Source organism: Sarcophilus harrisii, chromosome 4 (assembly GCF_902635505.1).
Source record: "Sarcophilus harrisii chromosome 4, mSarHar1.11, whole genome shotgun sequence".
In the NCBI taxonomy this organism is placed as follows: domain Eukaryota; kingdom Metazoa; phylum Chordata; class Mammalia; order Dasyuromorphia; family Dasyuridae; genus Sarcophilus; species Sarcophilus harrisii.
Genome location: NC_045429.1, coordinates 358,291,424 through 358,313,750, shown reverse-complemented (window position 1 = coordinate 358,313,750; position 22,327 = coordinate 358,291,424). Strand labels below are relative to the sequence as shown.

The 22,327-nt window shown below is 45.2% G+C and overlaps 2 protein-coding genes and 1 long non-coding RNA gene across 3 annotated transcripts; 1 reads left to right on the top strand and 2 right to left on the bottom strand.

The window, feature by feature from the left end:
- Nucleotides 1-644: 644 nt before the first annotated feature.
- Nucleotides 645-2,929, bottom strand: LAMTOR2 (late endosomal/lysosomal adaptor, MAPK and MTOR activator 2). The gene is made up of 4 exons (XM_031966748.1): nt 2,742-2,929; nt 2,102-2,264; nt 1,174-1,263; nt 645-849 (listed from the first exon to the last, which is right to left on the bottom strand). The coding sequence occupies exons 1-4, from the start codon at nt 2,807-2,809 to the stop codon at nt 793-795; spliced, it is 378 nt and encodes a 125-aa protein (XP_031822608.1). The 5' UTR covers nt 2,810-2,929; the 3' UTR covers nt 645-792.
- Nucleotides 2,930-4,539: 1,610 nt separating this feature from the next.
- UBQLN4 (ubiquilin 4) lies at nt 4,540-18,198 on the top strand. The gene is made up of 11 exons (XM_031968679.1): nt 4,540-4,725; nt 5,631-5,782; nt 10,027-10,289; nt 11,075-11,337; nt 12,407-12,565; nt 13,078-13,303; nt 14,145-14,284; nt 14,455-14,538; nt 14,986-15,101; nt 15,714-15,897; nt 16,296-18,198. The coding sequence occupies exons 1-11, from the start codon at nt 4,540-4,542 to the stop codon at nt 16,446-16,448; spliced, it is 1,926 nt and encodes a 641-aa protein (XP_031824539.1). The 3' UTR covers nt 16,449-18,198.
- A 1,296-nt stretch (nt 18,199-19,494) lies between these two features.
- On the bottom strand, nt 19,495-21,730 carry LOC100922055. The gene is made up of 3 exons (XR_001120977.3): nt 21,608-21,730; nt 21,349-21,477; nt 19,495-20,026 (listed from the first exon to the last, which is right to left on the bottom strand). It is a non-coding gene; the product is annotated as an uncharacterized LOC100922055 (long non-coding RNA).
- Between the last annotated feature and the right edge of the window lie 597 nt (nt 21,731-22,327).

Genomic DNA, 22,327 nt, shown 5'->3' with positions numbered 1-22,327 from the left:
TAAGAATGGATACATCTTTGTGTTGGGAGTGGGAAGGCAGTTAAATCCTTGAAGGAAGCCAAATGTCCCTGATAGCTCTCCCTCATCTTCTAAACTAAGAAATACATTCAAAATGGGTATGCCTGAAGATAGGGGTTGGAGAAAGGAAGTAAAATGGTCACATGATCCTACTGGGATAGGAGTTAGGACATTGAGCTCCCCATGTATAAAATGTGACCCTCCCTGCTAAATTCGGGCATTCATCCAGGCTTACTACAGATTATAAGTGGAAAACCACAGCCAAAAACCTCTTGGCTCCTGATGAGAGGGGAAAGAATTTATTAAAAATGCACACTAGAATCGATCCCTTATCCATCTCAAAATCTGGGAGCAAGAAGGGCCTTTAGCAGCTCTCTAGTTCACTCCATACATAAAGGAAAGAAATTCTCACCATTAACACATCCCAGAAGTGGTCAGTTTTTCTCTGCTGAGGAGGCCAGACAACCATTCTACTTCTGGACATATCTAATTATTTTTCTTAATCTGTGGGAGTGTAAATGTGTCTCTTTGAAACTTTCTCTCATTTATACCAAACAGAACAAATCTAATCCTTCCTTTATACCTCCCCCATTGAAAAGCTCATTAAAAAGACTCTAAGACATAAGACAGATGTTAAATAGTTTATTCAATGAGATTAGAAAATTTTCCCTTCAGACCTCAGGAAAGATTTCCTGAGGGCCCTGCCCCTACCACAGGATTAGCTCTCCACCCTCATGCCCCCCTTTATCTCAAACCCATTATCCCCTCAGACTGCTATGATGCTGCCACTTGAGTGAGGGGATCCTCCAGGTACTGGACCAGGGCCTGGGCCTGTAAGAGGGTTAGGTTAATTTAGCCACAAAAACAACAACAGACAGTCAGGAGCTAGGACATCCAGACTTCCAGTTCTACTCCCTCCCTCCCTCCCCCTCCTCATAAGTTTTTAAAAGCCATATACTCCTTTTCCCAGGGAATAGGGATGAAATGTCTGAGCTCATTAATACTCACTCTAGAGAAAGGTTGGGAATAGGGAACAGAGCCCAGAACTACCAAGATGAGAGCATGAAAGGGTAGGGGTTTAAAGGAGAAAAGGTAACCCTATGACATGGCAACAACAGGAGAAATTTTTAAAAAGGAGATGGGATAAGGGATCACCTTAGCCTTCAGCATTCCAAAGCCCACAGTCTCTTTGGCGTACATACACAGCAACAGGTTTGCCACCCGAGTGATCGCCACTCGGCCCTCCTGCAGGGGTGGGAAATATGAGATACTTATTGGCCCCCCTTGTCCCTACCGAGAATCAATTTTTTAGAATGATGCAAGTTTTCTGGGCTTTACTTTCCTTAGGGAGTTGGAAGAGGCAACCTCTCACACGTCTTCCAGCTCTAAATCGGAGATTCTATTTTTTTTTTGGATCATAAACCTCCATATAGTCAGTCTCCTGTACTGTTCTCAGTTTGATGTATTTAATTCTCAGCAAAACTATATATAAGCTGTTAGGGCAAAGATCTGGGTACTGGCATTTCACACGGAATGCTCTCTGGATGAGCCTTTCATCTCTAAGGTGAGATGGAAAGTTAAAGTCCCAGGTTTATACTCTCGTTTGGGGGTCTACTGGAGATTCCCTCCCAAGACTCTTGTTTGGATCCCACCTCCATGACGTGCTTGGGAGCTTGCGTCTGCGCCTCCCTCCAACCATCTGCTCCAAATCTAGTCACCTTGTTAGGGGTGATCAGTGCACAGTGGCAACAACACTGAATCTGAAGCCAGGAGGACGTAAGCTCAGGCTTAAAGACTGTTTCTACTGCTAGTTCTTGGCACAGGGTCTGTCTGGTACTTAATGATTGTTAAATCAAATTGAATCTCAAGATGTAGGCTGCGGGGAAGGCCTAGGCGTCCAAGGTGGGCCTTTTCTGCGTTTGGGCCCTGGGCCTTCCATCTGGCTCTGGGGTTTTGCATTCGCAAAAAAAGCTTGGATTAAAGGCCCTCCTCCAGCCCTAAACCAAGGACCCTAAGGATCTGCCCGCCTGGGGAATCTAGTCTCCGCCCCACCGGGTCGGGCGCTGGCTTCTTCCCTCCATACCATGCAGTCCATCAGAATGAATTTGAGATTGTCTTCGTTGAAGGCTTGGTTCCCGTTGCGGTCGTAGGCGGCCCAGATGTTGCTGGCGATGGCTGCGGTGACCCTGGCATCCGTGTCCCCATAACCAGAATAGGCCAGCAGGGAGCCCTCGTTGTTCAGCAAGCTGGGGGGAGGGGGATGCTTAAGGGATCCCCGAGGGTCCGGACCCCTCGCCCAAATCCCGCTTTCCCCGAAAGCTATCCGCTTGCTCCCCGCAGCCCAGGGCCGAGAAGCGCCGTTGTTCACCTCGCCTCCGGGCCCTGCCCCACCTCTCCTCTTCCTCCCTCCCTCCCCCGGCCGGGCCTCGCTCACCTAACACCTCAACCTGCAGGAGGGCAGTTAGTTTCATGTTTGTCTCGGAGCCCTCCCCGCGCCCCCGGCGCAGCGGTAGGGCAGCGTCTGCACCTGCTAGGAACGCCTTCCTAGAGGGGGGTCACTGCGTGACTGACACAGCGCCCCCTTTCTTCCTCCGCTTCCTGCTCCTGGGCTCACCCCCCTGCCTGGGGAGCCCCGAATTCCCGCTCCCCGCTACAGGGCCCGACCAAAGGGCCGTCCCCACCCCAGCCACGAGGGACCCCCCGCCCGTCCCCCCAACACTTACAGCGTACTCTGCACGCCTCCGGTGTTAGCCTGGCTTAGTACCTGGGTCAGGGCCTTGGGGCGAAGCATGACGGCGGGCCGGATCCCCGCAAACGGGTGGCCCTCCCGTGTCCCTGGGGTCTTCCTCCCGGCCGGACGCTTCCCGTAGCCAGGCTGCCCCCTCAAGGCATCCTGGGACTTGTAGTCTCCAACATGAACGATCCTTGCAGCCCTCCGCTGCATAGCATCCTGGAAATTGTAGTTCTTCCTCAGCCCGTGAAGCATCTTGGGAGCTGTAGTTAAATCTGTGTGGAGTAAAGACTCGAGAGGACTTATGACCGGTTCCGGGAAAGGGGACTGCCCTGGTCCCTGTGTAAGAAGCCATTCATTTCAGCGTTGTGTGCACAAATCCTTGCGCTTCGTAAAGCCCTTTCGTATAAGTCAACAAGCATTCATTAAGCGTTTATCCTGAGCCAGGCAGTGGGCTAAACTTAAGTTGCCCATAACAACCCTGTAGGATAAGAAGGACAAGTATTATTAATCTCCGTAGGATGAAAAGTTGTAATTTGCCAAAGATCCCGCAGCTAACTCGTGCTTGAGCTATTGTTTCCCTGTCTAGTGCTCCTTTCTCTCCAGCATTCTGTTTTTGTTTACTTACAGGAAGATTAGAATAAGAGGGAAGGAGGAGGAGGGGAGGAAGGCTGGGGGACGGTGAGAGAGAGGGGAGCCTGAGGGGAGAAGGGGAGGCTCTTGCATAAGACATCAGGCGTTAGAGTCCAATAAACAAGCATTTATTAAGCCCAAAATAGCCAAGTTCAAGTCCTGCCTCTGCCATACATTGCATAAATCTGAGCAAGTTACAGCCTCTTTTCCTGTAGGTTTCCTAAGGTTATAAATTGCAGAGAAGGTGTTGGCCTGCATTGGAAAAGGGAGGTCCCTGCACCAATGAAATCACAGCCCCCCATCATTATCTCTATTAAGGGCAAGATCTTCTAGACTTTAGAACTTAAATGACTAGAATTTAGGTGACCTGAGAGACACTTTACACATAAATCCAAAAGATGGAGCGACTAAGGCTATTTGATTCTGAAGGGGAACTAGACCTCTAAGCAGGGGAAAGAGGAATGATCCTCAGAGGAAAGATAAATGTTATCAGAAGAAAAGAAGGCCACGAAACAGAAAGACCATTGTTCTGGGTCTGGTCTTTCCCAGGATAAGTATTAGTTACAGCCTGGACCATTTTCTTGCTTCTGGGGGCTGAAACTCTTATTTTATGTGCTGTCTCCCTCATCAGAAGCTGAACTCCCAGAGATCAGACACTGTCTTACTTCTTTTCCCCCAGAGAATAACAGTTACGTTAATAAGTTACATATTTAGCACCTACTAGGTGTCAGATACCGTGAATTTTGCATAGAATAAATGTTTAATAAGCTTTTCGTCCATCCCGAGGTCATATTTGAATCCAGGCCTTCTGGAAGTCTCTTTGTTCAATGAGCTCCCCATCCAGTAAGTGGCGGGACCTCAGGACCCTTTTAAAGTCAGTGACTGTCGGACTAGGTGCGTTTCCTCCCATCCGCTACTAGCCCATTCCCCTGCGCTGCCCTGGCGCCTCCGCTCCATTGGGGGCGCTCTGGCAGCTGAGGGCCCGAGAGGGAGAGGCTGGCCGGGGCGGGGCGGACGGCGGTGAGGAGGGACTGAGGGCGGGCGGGAGGCTGGGTTGGGGGAGGGCCGGGGACGCCGTGGCCGGGCCGGGCCGGGCGGGGAGGAGGAGCCGGGGCCGGGCTGGCGGGAGGGCGGGCGGCGGCGGCGGCGGCGGCGGCATGGCGGAGTCTAGCGGAGCCGGAGCCGGAGCCGGAGCCGGCGCCGGCGCCGGGAGCGAGACCGGGTCTGGAAGCGGAGCCGGGACTGAGGCCGAGCCGGGGCCAGGGCCCCCGATCCGGGTCACCGTCAAGACCCCCAAGGACAAGGAGGAGATCGTGATCTGCGATCGCGCTTCGGTGAAAGAGGTACGGGCGCCACTGTCGGTCCTGCGGGCCGCGGAGGCAGGAGCAGCGGCGCGCTGGGGGCCGAGCCGGGCCCGGCGCGGGCGCGCGGGGAGGGACGGAGGGGGCGGGGAGGGAAGGCTGGGGGGAGGGGAAGAAGGGGGGGGGGCCGGTGGCACATGGTGGGGCGAGGAGGATGGGAGGCACTTGCATCCCTGGAAACTGACGGGGGTGGGGTGAAGAGAGTCTTCCCGGAGGGAGGTCGGAGGCCACCCTGACCCACGAGGGTCCGGGCAGGAGAGAAAGTGAGGGGGCTGTGCGTCCCCGTACCGGTCCTGGAGCTTGGAGGGGCGGGGTTGGGAAGGCCGGGAGCTAGCCTTAAGCCGGGAATGGGCGAGGATGCCCCCCTGCTCCAAATCTGGGGATACAGTTTTCCCTTTAAGGCCGTGGTTGCCCCCACGGGGTGGTGGTCGTAGGCTGGCACTACCCTGGAATGGAGTTAAAGGTAACATCCCCCCACCCCCACTATTGTGTATTTCAAAGTGAAGAGTAAGAGAAAACTAAAGGGGTGCCATGGGCTTGGCATCCAAGGGAGGGAAGAAGCGTTAGATAATAGCAAGGACTTTGGGGGGAGTGTGAGATGCTGCGTCAGGGACAAAAGACCCTTTCACCCCACTCATCTTCTGGGGAGGACCGTGAGCCATACCCTCCCTTCCAGCTCCAAATTCTACTATCAAGGAAGGACTAGCCCACCAGGACTGCATCTCAGCAGAGAGGTGTACGGCAGGACATAGAGGGGCTAGATTGGAAGAAGGGTTTTTATTACCTGGGAACTGGAGCAAGGGAGTGAAAAGATTCTAAAGCAAAATCTGAGCCCCTTGCTGTGGGCCAGGCCACACTGACCATGGACTTTTGACCTGATGTCACAGTTCAAAGAGGAGATTTCCCGGAGGTTTAAGGCTCAACAAGACCAGCTTGTCCTGATCTTCGCTGGCAAGATTCTCAAAGATGGAGACACATTAAATCAGCATGGTATCAAGGATGGGCTCACTGTCCATTTGGTGATCAAGACCCCACAGAAGTAAGTTTGAGATAACTGGCAGGAATCGCACTTTGGATGATCCTTGAAAGGCCACTGGGGTCAATGTTCCTGCTTTCTTACTTATCCTGATCTAGTAGGACTTGTTCAGAGGTCAGAGAAGGAGATACTGTAGTCTTGATTGCCATTTTGGGGTTTTTTTTAGTGCTTTGAATGTAACTTAACATCCTCTTAGTCTAGCTTTAGTTCTCTAGGAAAATGGAGGCTAGTGTCTTCCTTCCTTTTAAAATCCCTCCTGAGAAGCTCAGTCCCTTATTAGCTTTCCATTTTCTTTGAAAAACATTTTATTGATGATTTTTCTTTTCAATCTATGTTTCTTCTCAGTAATTCTGTCCTCCTCTGTCCCCTACAAAATACTTTTCCACGTAATAAAAAGTGTAGTAAAGCAAAACAAACCATCATATTGGGTATGTTTCAGCCAGATACCTCATTCTGTTTTTATAATCCTTCACTTTTCTGTCAAGGAAAGGGAACTATTTTTGACCAGTTGTCCTTTGAATAGATGGTATCAGGTAATGATAGGTAGCATTTATATAGGATTTTTAAGTTTTACAAGCCATTTTATCTCATTTGATCTGCAGTGTTGAAGATAAACAAGCTGAGAGAGGTTGTGTTGCCAGAAACTATGAAGTGCTTGAAGCCAGATTTGAACTTAGTTCACACCAAGTCCACTGCTTAATATTCTGATGGCTTTCATGGTTTTTCTTTTACGTGTATTATCATTGAGTAAAGAATCATAATAAACTTTTGGTTCTGATCATTTTGCTCGATATTAGTTAATTCAAGTCTTCCAAGTTTCCTTAAATTCTTATTTATCATTTCTTATGGTTCAGTAAAAGTCTATTATATTCATGGTACTAATGAAAAGAGCATACTGTATTTGAGTCAGAACATAGGTTCGAACCTTCTCTATTTGATCTTAAGCAAATCTCTTAGCTTCATCAAACTTTAGTTTCCTCTTAGTATGAAAAGTAAATGCCCATTTCTAAATATATGATTCTGTGCTCTGATTGCTGGGCATCCTCTTTATTTCTAGTTGCTACCTCAGAAAATATTTTTATGAATATTTTTGTGTATGTGGACCCTTTTCTTTTGTACTTGATTTCCTGAGAATATGTCAATAAATCAGTCACTGAGTCATTAAATATGTATTAAGTACCTACTATATGCAAGGCATTGCTAAGCCCTAGGATACAAATATGAAAAAGAAAAAAAAAAGCCCCTTCCCTCAAGGAGTTTGCAGTCTAAGGGGGTAAGATAATACACAAAAGGAGGTACCTGATGCAAGAGCATGGTAGAAATGCACTTTGAAACTAGATGTGTGAAACTAGATGAGAAATGAACTGTTCTGAACTGATCTCTTTTCTTGCATGGAGATTTGAAGGTTTATGGTATTACCTTTCAATCAGAAGGTCAGAGAATAGTAAAGAAATGGAGTCCCAAGACTGAAAAGATCTTGCAGGATAATGATATTTTCCCAATAATGAGCTTTTGTGGCCTGGTGGAGAAGTCACAGATGTTCCAGAGTAGTGCAGTCAGGTGAGAAATGAGGAGGCCCAATACTAGTATTACTGAGTGTGGGTATGGAGGGGTGGGAGAAGTGGGGGGAATATATGTAAATAGTTTAGTCACTTTTTCTAGTCCAGTTCCAAGTTGTTTTCTAGAACCCACCAGTTCAAAGTTCTATCAATAGTTCATGAGTTCATGAATGTGTCTCTTCCCTCATATCTTTGAATATTTACCATTGATCCTGTAGACATCTTTACTTGTGTGCTGGGTATAGGATAAAACCTTAAGAGTCTTTTAATTTTCATTTTTCTTTATTATTAATGATTTAGAGCTTTCTTTCATGTGGTTGTCAATAGTTTGCATTTTTCTCCTTATAACCTTCACTTTAATACATTAAGAAATCTAATTCTAACCTCTCCACAGTAAGCACCGCTTATGTTAGTCCCAAAGCTTGACTGGAGATCTTTCAAAAACATAATCAAGAACACTAGGTATTTCTCTAAGCTTTGTAGATTTTGAAAGAAAATTAACTGAGCATGAGAACTTGAGGAGTCATTCCATTCTAAAAGTATTCAGTCCGATTTTGCAACAGTTTTCCTATATATAGTGTGAAATGTCCTTTACTACCCCTCATTATTACAAGGGTCAGATTTGCCATCTGAAAAAAAAAATCTTTACTTTTTTTTTCCTATATAAATTTTTCTTTTGTATTTTGATAAACACTGAAGAAGCTGGAGCTGTTAAACTTTATCGCAGGTAAAACTCAGAACTAATTTATTTGGTATTGTGGAAACTTACTGCTTTAAATACACAATTAATAATTAGCTGTTTTATAAACTTGTTTTCAGTTTTCATTTCAACAAACAATTACTGTAATTAAAATTATTAGAATAAAATCTCAACTATTTTTTAAAAAATCTAATTCTATATATTTTTTATATACACACACACACACACACACACCAGAGAAGGTGGTGTACTCTATGAGCAAAGTGGAACTGAATTAGCTCATTAAAAATTTGAGATGTTCAAAATTAGAGAATGTACCCCAAATAGTAGTCATAGGGATTATTTGTGTCCAACCTGTGGCAGAGCATTCCAAGCTCATCTTGAACTGATCAGCCACAGTCAGACACAATGTAACTTAACTCTTAACATAGTGATGTCATTTTGGTCCTCTTTGAGAATGAAGGACAACCAACCAATACATAAACTCATATTTATATAATACATATAAAAGTGTATACATACCTGGTGCTGTTATTATTCCCATTGTACAGATGAGAAAGAAATGAGATTTAAAGTTGAATGACTTCCCAAGATCCCAAAGTTGATAAAAGTTCTCAGGAAGATTTTGAACCTAGGTCTTTCAGGGCAGGAATTTTATTTTCTCCCTGGTTGTCTATATGAATTCCTTCTGTATTTTAGACTTCTCTCCTTTTTTATGCGGCAATTGTGGTTAAGTGGGACTTACCCATGGTTAGATTTGAACTCGGGTCCGCCTGGCTCTAGGGTTATTGCTGTATCTACTGGGCCATCTCATTGCTCCTAGACTTTTCTTTTCTAGATTTGTTGTCCCTTCTGGCCCTTTTCACTTTTCTGGAACACTGAGAGTTGATAGAAATCAGTAAATGTTAAAAAGAAAAAAAAAAAATTAGTTAAATTCCCACGCATGTGTTGGAGATTAGAGTAAGAAGGAAAAGATATTCTGAGAGTGACTTGCAGAACAACAGGATGTTGGCAAAGAGAACATGGTCTTCCCTGGCAGGATAGGGATGTTGATGGTATGGGCCAAGAACAGTGAGTTTTGAGTTGAGAGTTCTGAGGTCCAGTTTTGGAACTTTTGTTCACTATCTTTATGCCTGTGAGCAAAAACATCACTGACCTGTTTAAGCCTTGGTTTTCCCATCTGTAACATGGGTATGATATATGTACTACCTCCCACAGGAAGTTGTGAGGGAGGAAGGAACACTTACTCTGTGGTGTAGGGGATGGAGAGTTAGGCTAAAGGCCAGCAAGCCCTAGGCTCAAGTCCTATCTCAGATACATATTGGCCACGAGACCCTAGATAAAGTCTCTTAGTGCTCTAAGCCATTCTTCAGGACTCTTAAGTTACATAGAAATTGTGGATCAGGCACTTAACCTCATAAAATGGGGCAGCAAGAGAACTCACCATTCAGGATTATTGTGAGGATCAAGTGATGGGATATGTTTAGTGTAGTACCTGGCACATAGTTTGGTGCTTAATAATTTTTTTCTAACTTGGTAGAGTAAAGTCACCATGATGTCACAACTCTAGTGCCTTTCCCTAACTATGTGCTAAAGCACTAGGAATAGATCCGCAAAAGCAATATAGTCTCTACCCTCAAAGGTCTGTGTGACCCCTGGATGAGAGATATTTTTAATGGGGAGAGAATACCTTCTTCCTCTTGATCCTTTTCTTTCTTCTCCTCCCCCAGGACTTAGAGTGACTGAATGATTTTGCTGGGGGTCATGTAGTAGGTTGGTTGTGGGGCCAGTTCTGGTACTCATGCCTCCTGAATGCCATGCTCGCCCTAAGTTAGCACTGCTTTGCCATCTGAGCCTCCTTGTAAATTGGAGGGGTGGGGGGTGGAGTCATTATCAACAGGATGTCTTCTAACTCTTAACATTTTATGCTTCTATAATTCTTTGATTCCTGGGTTTCTGGTTTAGGATTTTCCCTTCTCTGTCCTTAGGGCTCAAGATCCTGCTGCTGCCACCACCACCACCACCGCTGCTGCTGCTGCCGCCAACACCACTGCTGCTACTGCTGCTTCCTCTGCCCCAGATGCTGCTTCTGCACCAGCCCCCACAACAGCTTCCCCTGCTGCCCCGGCTCAGCCGTCCACCTCAAGCAGCACTACCCCTGACACTGCTAGTGGAAATCGGAGGAACAGTGGAGGTGGTCCAACCCCAGGAGCTGGGGATGGGCCTTCTAGTGGTCCTGCATCCATACTCTGTAAGCTACTCGGGGAGAAACTTGGGAAGGGAACATTCAGATGCTTGTGTTTCATTTTGGGTTTTGTAAGGAAACCAGAGGAAGAAATGTGTTGTTCCCTGCCCTTAAATAACTCCTCATGTAGTGGTATACTGAGGGAAATGTGGTATGTTCTCAGGTTGGGGGACAGGAGTTATACCATGATTATGAATGCTGGGAGAGTAGGGAGGAGATTAGTAGGGAGAGGTTGGGGTCAGTTTGGGAAAGCTTCCTGGAAGAGGGAAATATTAAGCTTCATTAGAGAAGGGAGGTTGGGGTTTCAGGGAAAAGCGGGGTGAAATTCAGGTATTTCAGAATTAACCAGAATAAGGATTCCTAAGAGATCAGTTATCAAACATTTCTTAAGTGCTTTCTTGCTTCTAGGCACTATGTTAAACATTAGAACTACAAAGAAAAGCAAAAACAATCTCTGTCCTCAAGGAGGATCCTGAGAGAGAATCTTTTAGGCTTCCATTGCCAATCTAGATTTGGACATTGGCAAAAAGGAAGCTGTGATATTTTAGAAAAGAGCAGGATGAGGAAATAGAACAGCTCTTAAGGGATTCAGGAATACGCTAAGGAGCAGTGTGATAAAGCACTCCAAGAAGACAGAGATGGGGACACAACTTATTAAAAGGAATGGGAAGAGAGAGAACAGCCATAACCAAACCTAGAAGGAATTAGTGCTATTCTGGTGGGGAAAAGGGAGGTGGGATCTATGGCAGTATGTCCATGCTCTCTTCATGACTTGGCTGCTCTTCCTGCAGCTGGCTTTGGAGGCATCCTAGGGCTGGGCAACCTAGGCCTTGGTTCAGCTAATTTTATGGAGCTACAACAGCAGATGCAGAGGCAGCTGATGTCTAATCCCGAGATGCTGTCCCAGATCATGGAGAACCCTCTTGTCCAAGACATGATGTCCAACCCTGACCTGATGCGCCACATGATCATGGCCAACCCACAGATGCAGCAGCTCATGGAGAGGAACCCAGAGATCAGCCATATGCTCAATAATCCAGAGTTAATGAGGCAGGTATGTATGTATTTTCTGGAAGCAGTGTGAGTCCATCCAACCCCTCTGTCCTTAACGTTGCTGTCACTATCCCTTCTTTGACATATGATTTCCCTTCCAATGCTGGACCCTCAATGGGAACAAAAAGAGGAAGGATTCCAACTTTAGAGAGCTTCAGGTCTAATAGGGAAAACATATGTCCCTGGGACACATCATCACCAGCACAGATACAGAAATTGCCAGTCCAGCTGGACAGACTTTTAGATATTATGGTGGAAAGTGGGTTGAGGTGGGGAAGTCTAATTAAGTCCAATCTAGCAAATATTTTGTTAAATGCCTACTATGTGTAAGGCACTAGAAATATGGAGACAAAATGAAAAGCAGTCCTTGCCTTCAAAGAAGTTACATTTTACTTTGGGAAGGGGGAGAAGGGGTATGAAACTTACTTAGAAGAGGAAATGTGGAACACAAGAGGGTTGGGAGATTAGGTATGGAAGGGTAGAGATTATCTGTCTATAATGGGGAGAGAGTTTAATTCACTTTTCCCTGATTAATGCTGAGGTTCTTGGGTTTGGGGTGGAGATCCAGAAGGTGAAATATACCTGGTCTCTGGTCCCTGGTCATATATGCTGGGAAGATGGGGAAGGAGTTGGTAGGATACTGTTGAGGTCAATTAGGGAAGGCTACCTGGAGAGGAAGGCTACTTGGAGAGGAAACCTATCAGGCTTTCCCATCAGGAAAGCCATCAGCCACTATCCCCGATCCTCCAGGCCAAAGATGGAAGGAAGGAGGCCACATATAACCTTGACTTTTCTTAACTGGGATTTTCTTGACAGTTTACTTTGACCTCAGGTTCCTTCCCAAACTTTGTCTCCCTTCTGCTAAATCCCATTATGCCTTGGTCTCCCCTTTGCTCTTAAATAATATTGTTGACTTAGCCAGCCTGAAGGAGGGAATCTGCTCTCGTACTTCTACTGCCTCTTACTTCCCAGTTTGCTATGTTCTTCCATAAAAGGCAGGATAGGATAGGGAGCTGGGTTTGGAAGAGATGTCTTCCCTGGTCCCAACCTAATTTTCTTTCTTCTGCCAGACCATGGAACTGGCTCGAAACCCTGCCATGATGCAAGAAATGATGCGCAATCAGGATCGGGCCTTGAGCAACCTAGAGAGCATCCCAGGGGGATACAATGCCTTGCGCCGCATGTACACAGACATCCAGGAGCCCATGTTCAGTGCTGCTCGGGAACAGGTGGGAGCCAGTAACTTGTGGGCTGAGGAACTCCGGGACCTCAGGGTCTTAGAGGGTGGTTAAAGAAAAGGTTTAAAAGGTTAAAAGGTTAAGACCTTTTATATCTGAGACTCAGATGATTGAGGTGATCATCTCTTGTCATCTCTCATACCCCAAAACTCCATCAGCTGAGTAATGGTCCCAGTGAAGGTATGGTATATACCAAGCCAAAAAGTACCCACTCCATGAGAGAATATGTTAGGCAGGATCCCATGTCCCGAGTGGATGAAATTCTATGCCAGGGCTAGAGATAGAAACTAGAGCATACAGACCCAGTGATGGTGGGTCAGCAAAAGAAATAAGAAGAGCAGAAATGTTGATACCAGTTATAGAAACAGATGATGCTGGATTATCTGTAGGCCACATTTAGCTAGTCTGTACTATTCAATAGATTTCTTTCTCCATGGGGAGGGGGAAGCTTTAGGGAAAGGTTTGTTTTCATTCCTTAATATGAAACTTTTCCCTCCTCCCAGTTCGGCAACAATCCCTTCTCCTCATTGTCGGGAAACTCTGACAGCTCCTCCTCCCAACCTCTCCGGACTGAAAACCGGGAACCCCTCCCTAACCCCTGGAGCCCCTCAGCCCCCACTTCCCAGGCCCCAGGGCCCGCTGGGGAGGGCACCGGAGGCTCAGGGACCAGCCAGGTGCACCCAACAGTCTCCAACCCCTTTGGGATCAATGCAGCTAGCCTGGGGTCAGGTATGTTGTGGAGGTTCGGGGGTGTTTAGAGGGGTCAACAAAGCATCCCTTTTACCAGTAGCAGAACTTTGTTCACCCCTTTGCAGGATATTCACATCTAAGGTTGACTTCTCAGCCTTGTGACTTGAAGTCCCTTCAGGATGGGATAGAGTCAATTAGAAAGCAACCGGTTCTTATCCCATCCTGGTTTCTTTTGATCTAATCTAACAATCCAATCCATAAAGTCTTTAGCATCTAATGTATATAAGAAACAGTGGTAGACCCTGATGAAGCAAAAATGGAACAGAAAACCATTCCTGTCCTCAAGGATCTTACATTCTGCTGGGGGGAATCTAATCCAGTGGGTTTGCTTTCCTTGACTATATAAAAGGAGTTGGAAATCTCCTAGAATCATTCTAGGAGAAGGGAAACACCAATCTCCTGATATGACCCAGTCTCTCCTAGATAGATCAGCCATTCATTAAGCATTTATTAAGCGTCTATAATGTACTGTATATAGCATGCCAAACATCAAAATGATAGTGGCTCTGGCCCTGCCTTCAGAGAGCTTGTGTTCAGTTAGTAACTGCAGTCTTATGCAGATGGGGGTAGGAAGATGTGTTAACTTTACATATAGCCCTTCTTCTTCGTTCCCAGGGAGTGGAGCTGACCAGACTCAAATCCCTGATGAATACTGATTAGCAAAGCTCTGAATGCGTACGGGAAGAAGGAAACCCTTCCAAGACAATATTATCTTATTGGTGTTTTTGAGCTATGAACATAGGAATGTGATGAAAAATGAAATACAACTTCTGATTCACATCTGAATTCTTGTTCTTTCTGTGATTTCTCCTTGTTCTAGGGATGTTTAATAGCCCTGAGATGCAAGGTCTTCTCCAGCAAATTTCAGAGAATCCCCAGTTAATGCAAAACATGATCTCTGCCCCATATATGCGAAGTATGATGCAGACTCTTGCCCAGAATCCCGACTTTGCTGCTCAGGTACTGAACTGGGGGATGTGGAGCTTTGATGGGGGAAGAGCTGATGCCTGAGCTGAAAAGGACTCAGCATCCAAGCTTGCTCTTAGGCTTCAGTTCCCAGTTCTCTTCTTGGTACTTGTATAGAGCCCAAATGTCTGGGTTTCCACTTAATAGGTTTCTTCTCTCTGCAGATGATGGTGAATGTCCCATTGTTTGCAGGAAACCCCCAGCTGCAGGAGCAGCTCAGGCTCCAGCTCCCTGTCTTTTTACAGCAGGTGAGATCCAGACTCTATAGGAATGGGTGGTGCTTGAATCCCTGAAGAGGATGATTACTAAGGAAGGAATACCAGTTGTATGGGCAGAAGACCTAGAGGATGCATATAGATATGTTTATGTGGGGGAGGAGGAGCCTTATGTCATGGCGGGAGCAAGAGATGGCCTAGGACAGTATTGTCAAATTCAAACAGAAAGAAATCCTTGGAATAGAATATTGACTCAGGAAACCACAAATTAATGTTGTCTGTTGTGTTGTATTTTTATTTTGTTAAAACATTTCCTGATTACATTTTAATGTAATTAAATTCCTGGGGAGTTTTGAGGCAAGAAATTTAATACGTAAGACATAGGGCTTCCCTGATTCGTCCTCGTTCAGCTCCTTCCCTCCCCCTCTCTCTCTGAGGAGTTTGCCCCAAGCTCCTCTTTTTTTTTTTCCCCATCACCAGATGCAGAACCCAGACTCGCTGTCCATTCTCACCAACCCCCGAGCCATGCAGGCCCTGCTACAGATTCAACAGGGGCTGCAGACGCTGCAGACGGAGGCCCCAGGGCTGGTGCCCAGGTGAGGCGACTGTGCAGCCTGGAGAGCCCATCTCCTCACCTTCAGATGTTAGAACTGGAGATGAAGACTTAAAGGCCATCTCCTTCCCCTTCCTGCCCCATGCACTCCATTTGGCAGATAAGGAAACTGAGGACCAGAGGAACTTGCCCAAATTCTCTTAGATTAAAGATGGTGCTAGGAGTAGAACCTGGTTTACAGTTCCCTGTCCAGGGCTCTTGTCCATTCCATCTTGGCATAATGGCAGTTAGTTATATAGCACTTTAAAGTTTACAAAGCGCTTAATGGATTTCATCTTATTTTGAACCTCACATCAACCAGGTAATATAGGGACTATTATCCCCATTTTGCAGATCAGAAAACTGAGGCATTAAGAGACTCACGAGGTCCTCTAGTCAGTTTCTGCAGCAGTACTTGAAGCATGCCTTCCTGTCCCTAAATCTACACTCTGTTGTGTTCCGCTTGGCTTCTGTCTGTCTCCCCCAAACTCTTGCTTTTTCTTTGTGTCTCTTTTCCATTTCTCTGTCCTATTTTCATTCTAGCTCCATCACTGTGTCTTTGGTGGCTCATCTCTCAGCCTTCCATGGACTGATTTCCATCTCTTCCTGCCCACAGCCTTGGCAACTTTGGGGCAGCCCGGATCCCACCTACCCCTGCAGGAGGTAGCAGTGGCCCAGAGCCCTCCATCACTTCCCCATCCACGCCAGCTAGTGCCTCTCCAGGGGGAGGCACGGCCAGCCCCCAGCAGCAGCTGATGCAACAGATGATTCAGCTTTTGGCTGGAGGAGGAAATTCCCAGGTGTGTTTGCTGGGCTGGGTTTCATGTGCTTCTGTGTGTGTCAGGGCAGAGTGTAAAGGGAATCATAGGATGTGGGCTTGTGGGGCTGGAGGCTTCAGTGCTCTCTACCCCAGAGAAGAGGGCTCCATAAGGCGAAGGTTGGGGCCTTTGAGGCCTTTCCAGCTCTGAATCCATGAATCCAGACAATTCTTTGAGATTCTAACAGAGGCTCCATTTAAATGTTTGTACCCACTGGATTCAGAAAACTTTAAGGCAATATTGAAAGATCATTATTTTGTGGGGTTGGGCACATTGTCCTCTTTTGGGGTGGAGTTGAGTCCCATCCAGCCACTTTGTGTGGCCAGCAGTCCCCAAGACTGCTTCAGGATGAGTCCTACCAACCAGTATCTTCCCTCCAGGTGCAGACACCAGAGATTCGATTTCAGCAACAGCTGGAGCAGCTCAACGCCATGGGCTTCATCAATCGAGAGGCTAACCTGCAGGCCCTGATTGCTACGGGTGGGGATATTAATGCAGCTATTGAGAGACTGCTGGGTTCTCAGCCCTCCTAATCCCTGAGACCATCCCCTCCACTACACCCCCCCATCTGCATATGCACACCTAAACACTGACCTCCCCTACATCGTTTGGTTCCTTTGACAGCTCCCCAATCTCTCCAAATCCATAACCTCATAACCTATGACTCTTCACTCCTGTCTCTCTGGTCTTCAAGTCTCTTCAAACAGCAAGGGGAGAAGCATTTGGGGCATGGCAACCTAACCCCATAGCTCTGTCTTGAGTCTCTTGGTTCTAATTGTACATCTTTCCTCCATTCTGCCCCGCCTGACCTTTAGCAAGAAATATTTAAGCAATTTTGACCTTTTTTTTTTTCCAGATTTCCCAACTCCATCCCTGACTGCTCCCACATTCTCCATAACCCACATTTACAGAACTGAGTCATAGAATGGCTTGATTGATCTGGCTTAATGTATCAGGGAATATTGGTCTGCCCCTTTGATTACGGAATCTTTTTGTTTTTGTTTCTGGCCATACCCCAGCTTTCTTATGAGAGCTCTTTAATGACACTCCCCATTAGCCCTTTTTCCTAGATCCCTCCTCCCTAATGAAGGATTGTTAAGTTTCTGTGCTTCCAAAGGAGAAGGCAGTCTGTTTAAGACTCTCCCCCCCTTCCCCCTACTCCTATTCTGGACCCTGTTTATGGGCGCAGCCCTTTCTTGGGGTCTTTGGAGAGGAAAGGAAAAATTGTTTCCCTGTTTGGCAAGAGAGATGGCTCACTCAGGATACAGAGATAAAGAGGGATGATCTTGCCAGATATCAGAGCTGCAAACTTGGAGAGGGGTCTGGTGTTGGGGGCAATGAAGCTTCCTGAAGAGAGAGTGGATGTCCCACTGTTAGAACAGGTGAGAATGGGTAAAGAATCAAGCTAGAAAAAGCCAGCAGCCATAGAGGCAAATTATAATTTGCTAGATTGGGGTGAAGAGTGAATCTTGGAGAAGGGACTTATAAATTCTAATTAGGGATTGAAATTAGAAGGTATTAGAAAGAGGGGTAATTCTCAATACCCATTATAGTCCCTATTGACTACATAACCCTCAAGCACAGAATGTTGATGCCCCCTTCCCTTTCACTTCCCCACCTCACTCCCGCCTGACAGACACAAACACATTCTCCATGTGCTCAAGGCCACCAGGGGCTTGTCCAGGTCTGAAGTGACCAGTGCCTTTGGCCCTGCCCTGGGAACAAGAGTTTGTCCCAGGAGGAGGTGGGATTTTTTTTTCCTGCCCCTCGGGGATGTTACAAGAGGGAGGGTCCTATGTTCTAGTTTCAGAACCATCTTCCCCAAAAAGAAATGGGGGTTTGCCAGTCTGGGGGTGGGATGGGAATAGCTGGTATGCAGAAGTCTTGATGCCGAATAAGGATGAGCATGCCCTTTTGAAAAGGGGCAGGGATATCACCCAACCATCCCTTCCCCCTCCACACATACATATATACACATGTACATAATTACTCCAACTCTCTGAATACTGGTAAGTGCTTTGAGATCATAGGATAGAAGAGGGATGGGGGCCCTCAGCCTCTGAATCCTGAACCTATGCCTTTCTTACCTCTGTATTCACCCCCCCCCCCCCCCCAAGTTCTTCCTTTTGTCCTCTATGCCAGAAAATCCTATTTGAAGGAGGAAGTGGTAACAAAGTCATTTTTTGAGCCAGGGTTGGAGACCAAGATAGTTGAGAACAGGTACCTCATCCCTACCCTGTCCTTCCAATCCCATGTAAATAAATGGCGTGATCTTTGTCGTGAGGGTGTATTAGTGTTGTTTTTTGGGAAAGAAAAAGCTGGCAGAAGCCAACTTGTGATTTAAGACTCTGAAGGGGATTTTGTGGCTAGAAAGATGGGTTTTGTTCCTTCCAGAGTTAGAGGAACAGAGGTTTACATTGAAGCAATATTGTTAAATGAATGTTAGACAATAGAAACAACTCCCTGATTGTCACTGTGTCATAGGAGAAATTTACAGAAGTACTTTTCCTTATAGGTCTGACCAGGGAAAGGAGCAAGATGAAGGGAAGCCTGAGAGAAACAACAAAGTCATTGTATCCATTCCCTTGCCCTTTTCTTGCCTTAGCCAGGAAGTCTGCTTGTACATATCACAACCAACAGTCTTTGAGGGCCTAATGTACTGATTAACCAGAGTTGGATTCTAATGACAGTTTTTGGAAACAGTTAGCAACAGTTATGTTGGATCCAGTCCTGGGTTCCACATTTTAGGCAGGAGTAAGTCCAGGGGATGGGGTACAGTCTGAAGATTATGCTATATACAAAGCTTGATTGAAGATACTAGGGTTATCTTAACCTGGAAAAATGAAGACTCATAGTAGAGATAATAGCTGTCAAGTATTTGAAAAAGATTTAGGTAGAAGGATTAGATTTGTTCTATTTGGTCCCCAAGGGCAAAATAGAAGCAATGACCTGAGGTTGCAAAAATACATTTAGATTCGGGCCTAATGTTGGGGAAAACTTCTTGGCACTTAAAAGTCATGCAAAAGTTTAATGAACCATTATTTTTATGCTTTGAAGGGTTCTCTCAAGATGCTCAAGACTCTTATCTGTGGGTCTTCATTTTCCTAATCTGTAAGAGAGGTTAGGGTACTCTTTGCTAGCTCTGACATTCTATGAAGTTGCATAACTATTGGGAAAAAGATCTTTTACCAACTTTCCTTGAGCCTCCTCTCTCACCTTGAGGGATGTGAAGATAGTATTAGGGATCCTTTTATCTCCCAATGTATGACAAAAGAGTTGAAGGGAACAAAGACATGTCTTCCTGAACTAAAGTTCCTCACTTGTAAAAGCTGAATGCATTTCTCTCCCTTACTTTTCCCTCCCCATTCTAGGCTTTAATAAAAAAGCCTTGAATGCTTGTTTCCCTAAGAATAAAGTAGGAATAAGTAGAAAGACATAGAGACATTTAAAAAAAAAAAAAAAAAAAAGGTCCAGAGAGAGACAAGGGAAGAAAAGAAATGACAGCAACAGGTAAGATGAAGATAAGAAAAAAGGAGGAAGAGCAAGCAAATATGGAAGGAAATAAAGGCTCCAAAGAAGTTATCAGTAGCAAAATTAAATTTTGCTTTTATTTCCAACCAGGAAACATGTCATTTCTAACTTCCAAGCATCTCTTTCCTGGGAGTTCTTGGGTAGCTTCAGGTCATAAGGCATCATTACTTTTGGCTCTTCTGGCTCTCACCCAAGTCTCGGGTGGTAAACTGCCCTAGCTTGGTACTTCTTGACTTTGAATGACTTTTTTTTCCTTTGGATTCTGACAAGTATAGGCGCACCTGCATAAGTATCTCAAAAATGAAATTATTCTCTGGAGGCGATGGGAGAACCTGCCAGGGTGGCTTTGTTCCTTGTGAGCCCAAATATTCATTCTCTTACTCCAGAAGAACATAGAATTCTTCTGCTGGGTTGGATATAATCTCTGAGCTATGGATGGTCTGTGTGCCCTGAAGGACTGGAAGTTCATTTGGTGTTCAAAATTACTATCGTCGTTCATCCTTGACACTCGAGTCTTGCCAATCTTGTTCCTCATCGGTGTCCTTGGCACAGGAGGAAGGAGTGGGATGAAATCTTCCTCCTGGGGGTAATCTAAGAGTGAGGGACAAGGCCTCACCCTACCCAGCCATCCTACTTAAGTATGCCTTCTTCAAGTTAGGATGGCAGACAAAGAGACAGACTGGGGGAAGGAGTCAGTATTTAGTAGACTGGAGGTCAAGCTTCAGATATCAGCTCTGCTACTTAATAGTAAGTCATTTCCTATTTTTAAAGGTAAGTTTCCTCATTTGCAAAATTAGGGAGTTGGACTAAATGACCTCTAAAGTCCCTTCAAGTTAGAAATTATCTATTATCCAAACTGAGAAGGACTAAATGGGAGATCACTGGAAACTTCAAGTCATACTTCCTTCCTGTATGTAGTATGTTACTATGGTAAGGATACAGTGCCATGGAAAAAATTATGGTTACCTTTATGGTGTTTGCCATTTATTTAGGGGAACAACACAGCTACATGTAATGAATGGAGAATCTTAAACAAATAAACGGGTGTAACTTCCTTATGTGATAGGTTTCTAAAAAAATATCAACTGAATAATTTTTAAATGCACTAGAAGAATCCACTATTTAGGTGCATTCCATAGTGGATCCTTTTGTTAAGCAAAAACTTCTAGAACCACAGAATGTTCAAACTGGATAGAATCTTCTTGATTCAACCTCTCTATAGATCTAAAAACTAAGACTCGGAATCAGAAAGTGATTTGGTCTCATTAGGATGTGAGTAGAAACTGCATTTTGTCTGTGTATCCCTAACACTTAGCCTGTCATATAGTAGACAATAAATACCTTTTGAATTATTCTTGAAGGTCATACAAGTATACAAGACCAGAATCAGAACCAAAACTGATTCCTTTTTGTAAAATAGTCACTCCTTATTTGATCAGTTTTCTGAATATGGATTGTTCATTTACTGTTTTACTTAAAGAGTAGTGCATAAATGTGATACAAATTAGGTGCTGGAAAGATACTATCAAGGTTTGATCAGAGCCAAGTGAAGTCAAACTTCCTGGAGGAAGAACATTTTGAATCAGGTTTGCAAGAGATAAGCATATGGAGTGAAGGTCATCTCAGACAAGGGGATGGCTTGTAGAAAAGCCTAGAGCTGGTTATTGGCCACCAGGGGAGGGGGGGAGTGTTAGAGGGGAGTTGGTAAGCAAATTAACTTCATAGGAAATCAAATGAGGGTGCCTCAATTGAGTTGGCTAGCTGAGGAGTTTTGAAGGTTGGGTAGAGAAATTAAAAATGGAAGTTATAGGTAATTCTTGCCTCTGGTTCTCGAAGGGGAAAGAAACACTTATTGTGTGTTTGGCATGGGGGGAAGGAAGAGTGAGTAAAAAAGTTTCTTACAGTGGTCTGGTCTTGAGTGCCAAGGTAGCCTGCATCTTTGCCAAGGCTGCAGATGGAAGTCCGTGATGTTGCAAAGTTGTCCAAGAGATATGATTTTGTGTCTAGATCTCCCCATGCCTCCTTGGGCTCCTACAGGAGAGGATGAGGAAGAATAGTGAAAAGAAAAGACTTCTCAGTTCAGTCAAGAACCCAGAGTCCCAGTTTGTAGCTCCCTTGCCCAATGTCATCAGTCACTGCCCCATTCCCAAATCTCTCTCACTTTGGGTTGCTTTGACAGAAAGATCAAATTATTTGACTTCTTCATTTAAATCTCAGCATCAATAATTATTGGAAACAATTTGGCCCAGACATGGTATCCTTCCTTTCCCTACACACCTCCAAACTTAAAGCTCTTCAGTTCTGTGGCCTCATAGAAGCAGTTGTCATGGCAATGAGAGTAAAGCCTCTAGTCCCCGGGAAGCAGATTTCACAGCTTGATGAACCCTATCCCTTGAGGCTTTCATCCTTTCTCTTCTTTCACCTGGCCAGACAGACTTACTGGAAGATGAGACAGACATAGGAAAACCAGAAGGAAATGGTACATAACCCAAAGGGATATTCAGTTACAGAAGGCATAAACTGCTCAAACAGCTTGTGTTAAGATTGCCCAAAATAATGTTATGATAAAAAAAAAAAAGTTTTTTTATGAGAACTCATATTTATGTGGCTCGTTGTGATTTTCAAAGTGATTTCCTCAAAATAATCCTTTGAAGGAAGCTAAGCAGGGCACTAGATCCCAAAGATTTGGTTAAATCTAAAAAGAGATTCAGGAAAATCCTTCTTTTTAAGCTCTCAAGTAATACAGTGATTTGAAAAGTATCCCTGATTTGTTCTGCTAAATTTTGATTTTTAAATTTTCACTAAATGTTTATGCTAGGCCCTTTCCCCAGCCTTCCCTTTTGTCTTCCTATGTCATCTCCTCTGGCAATTCATGCCCTGT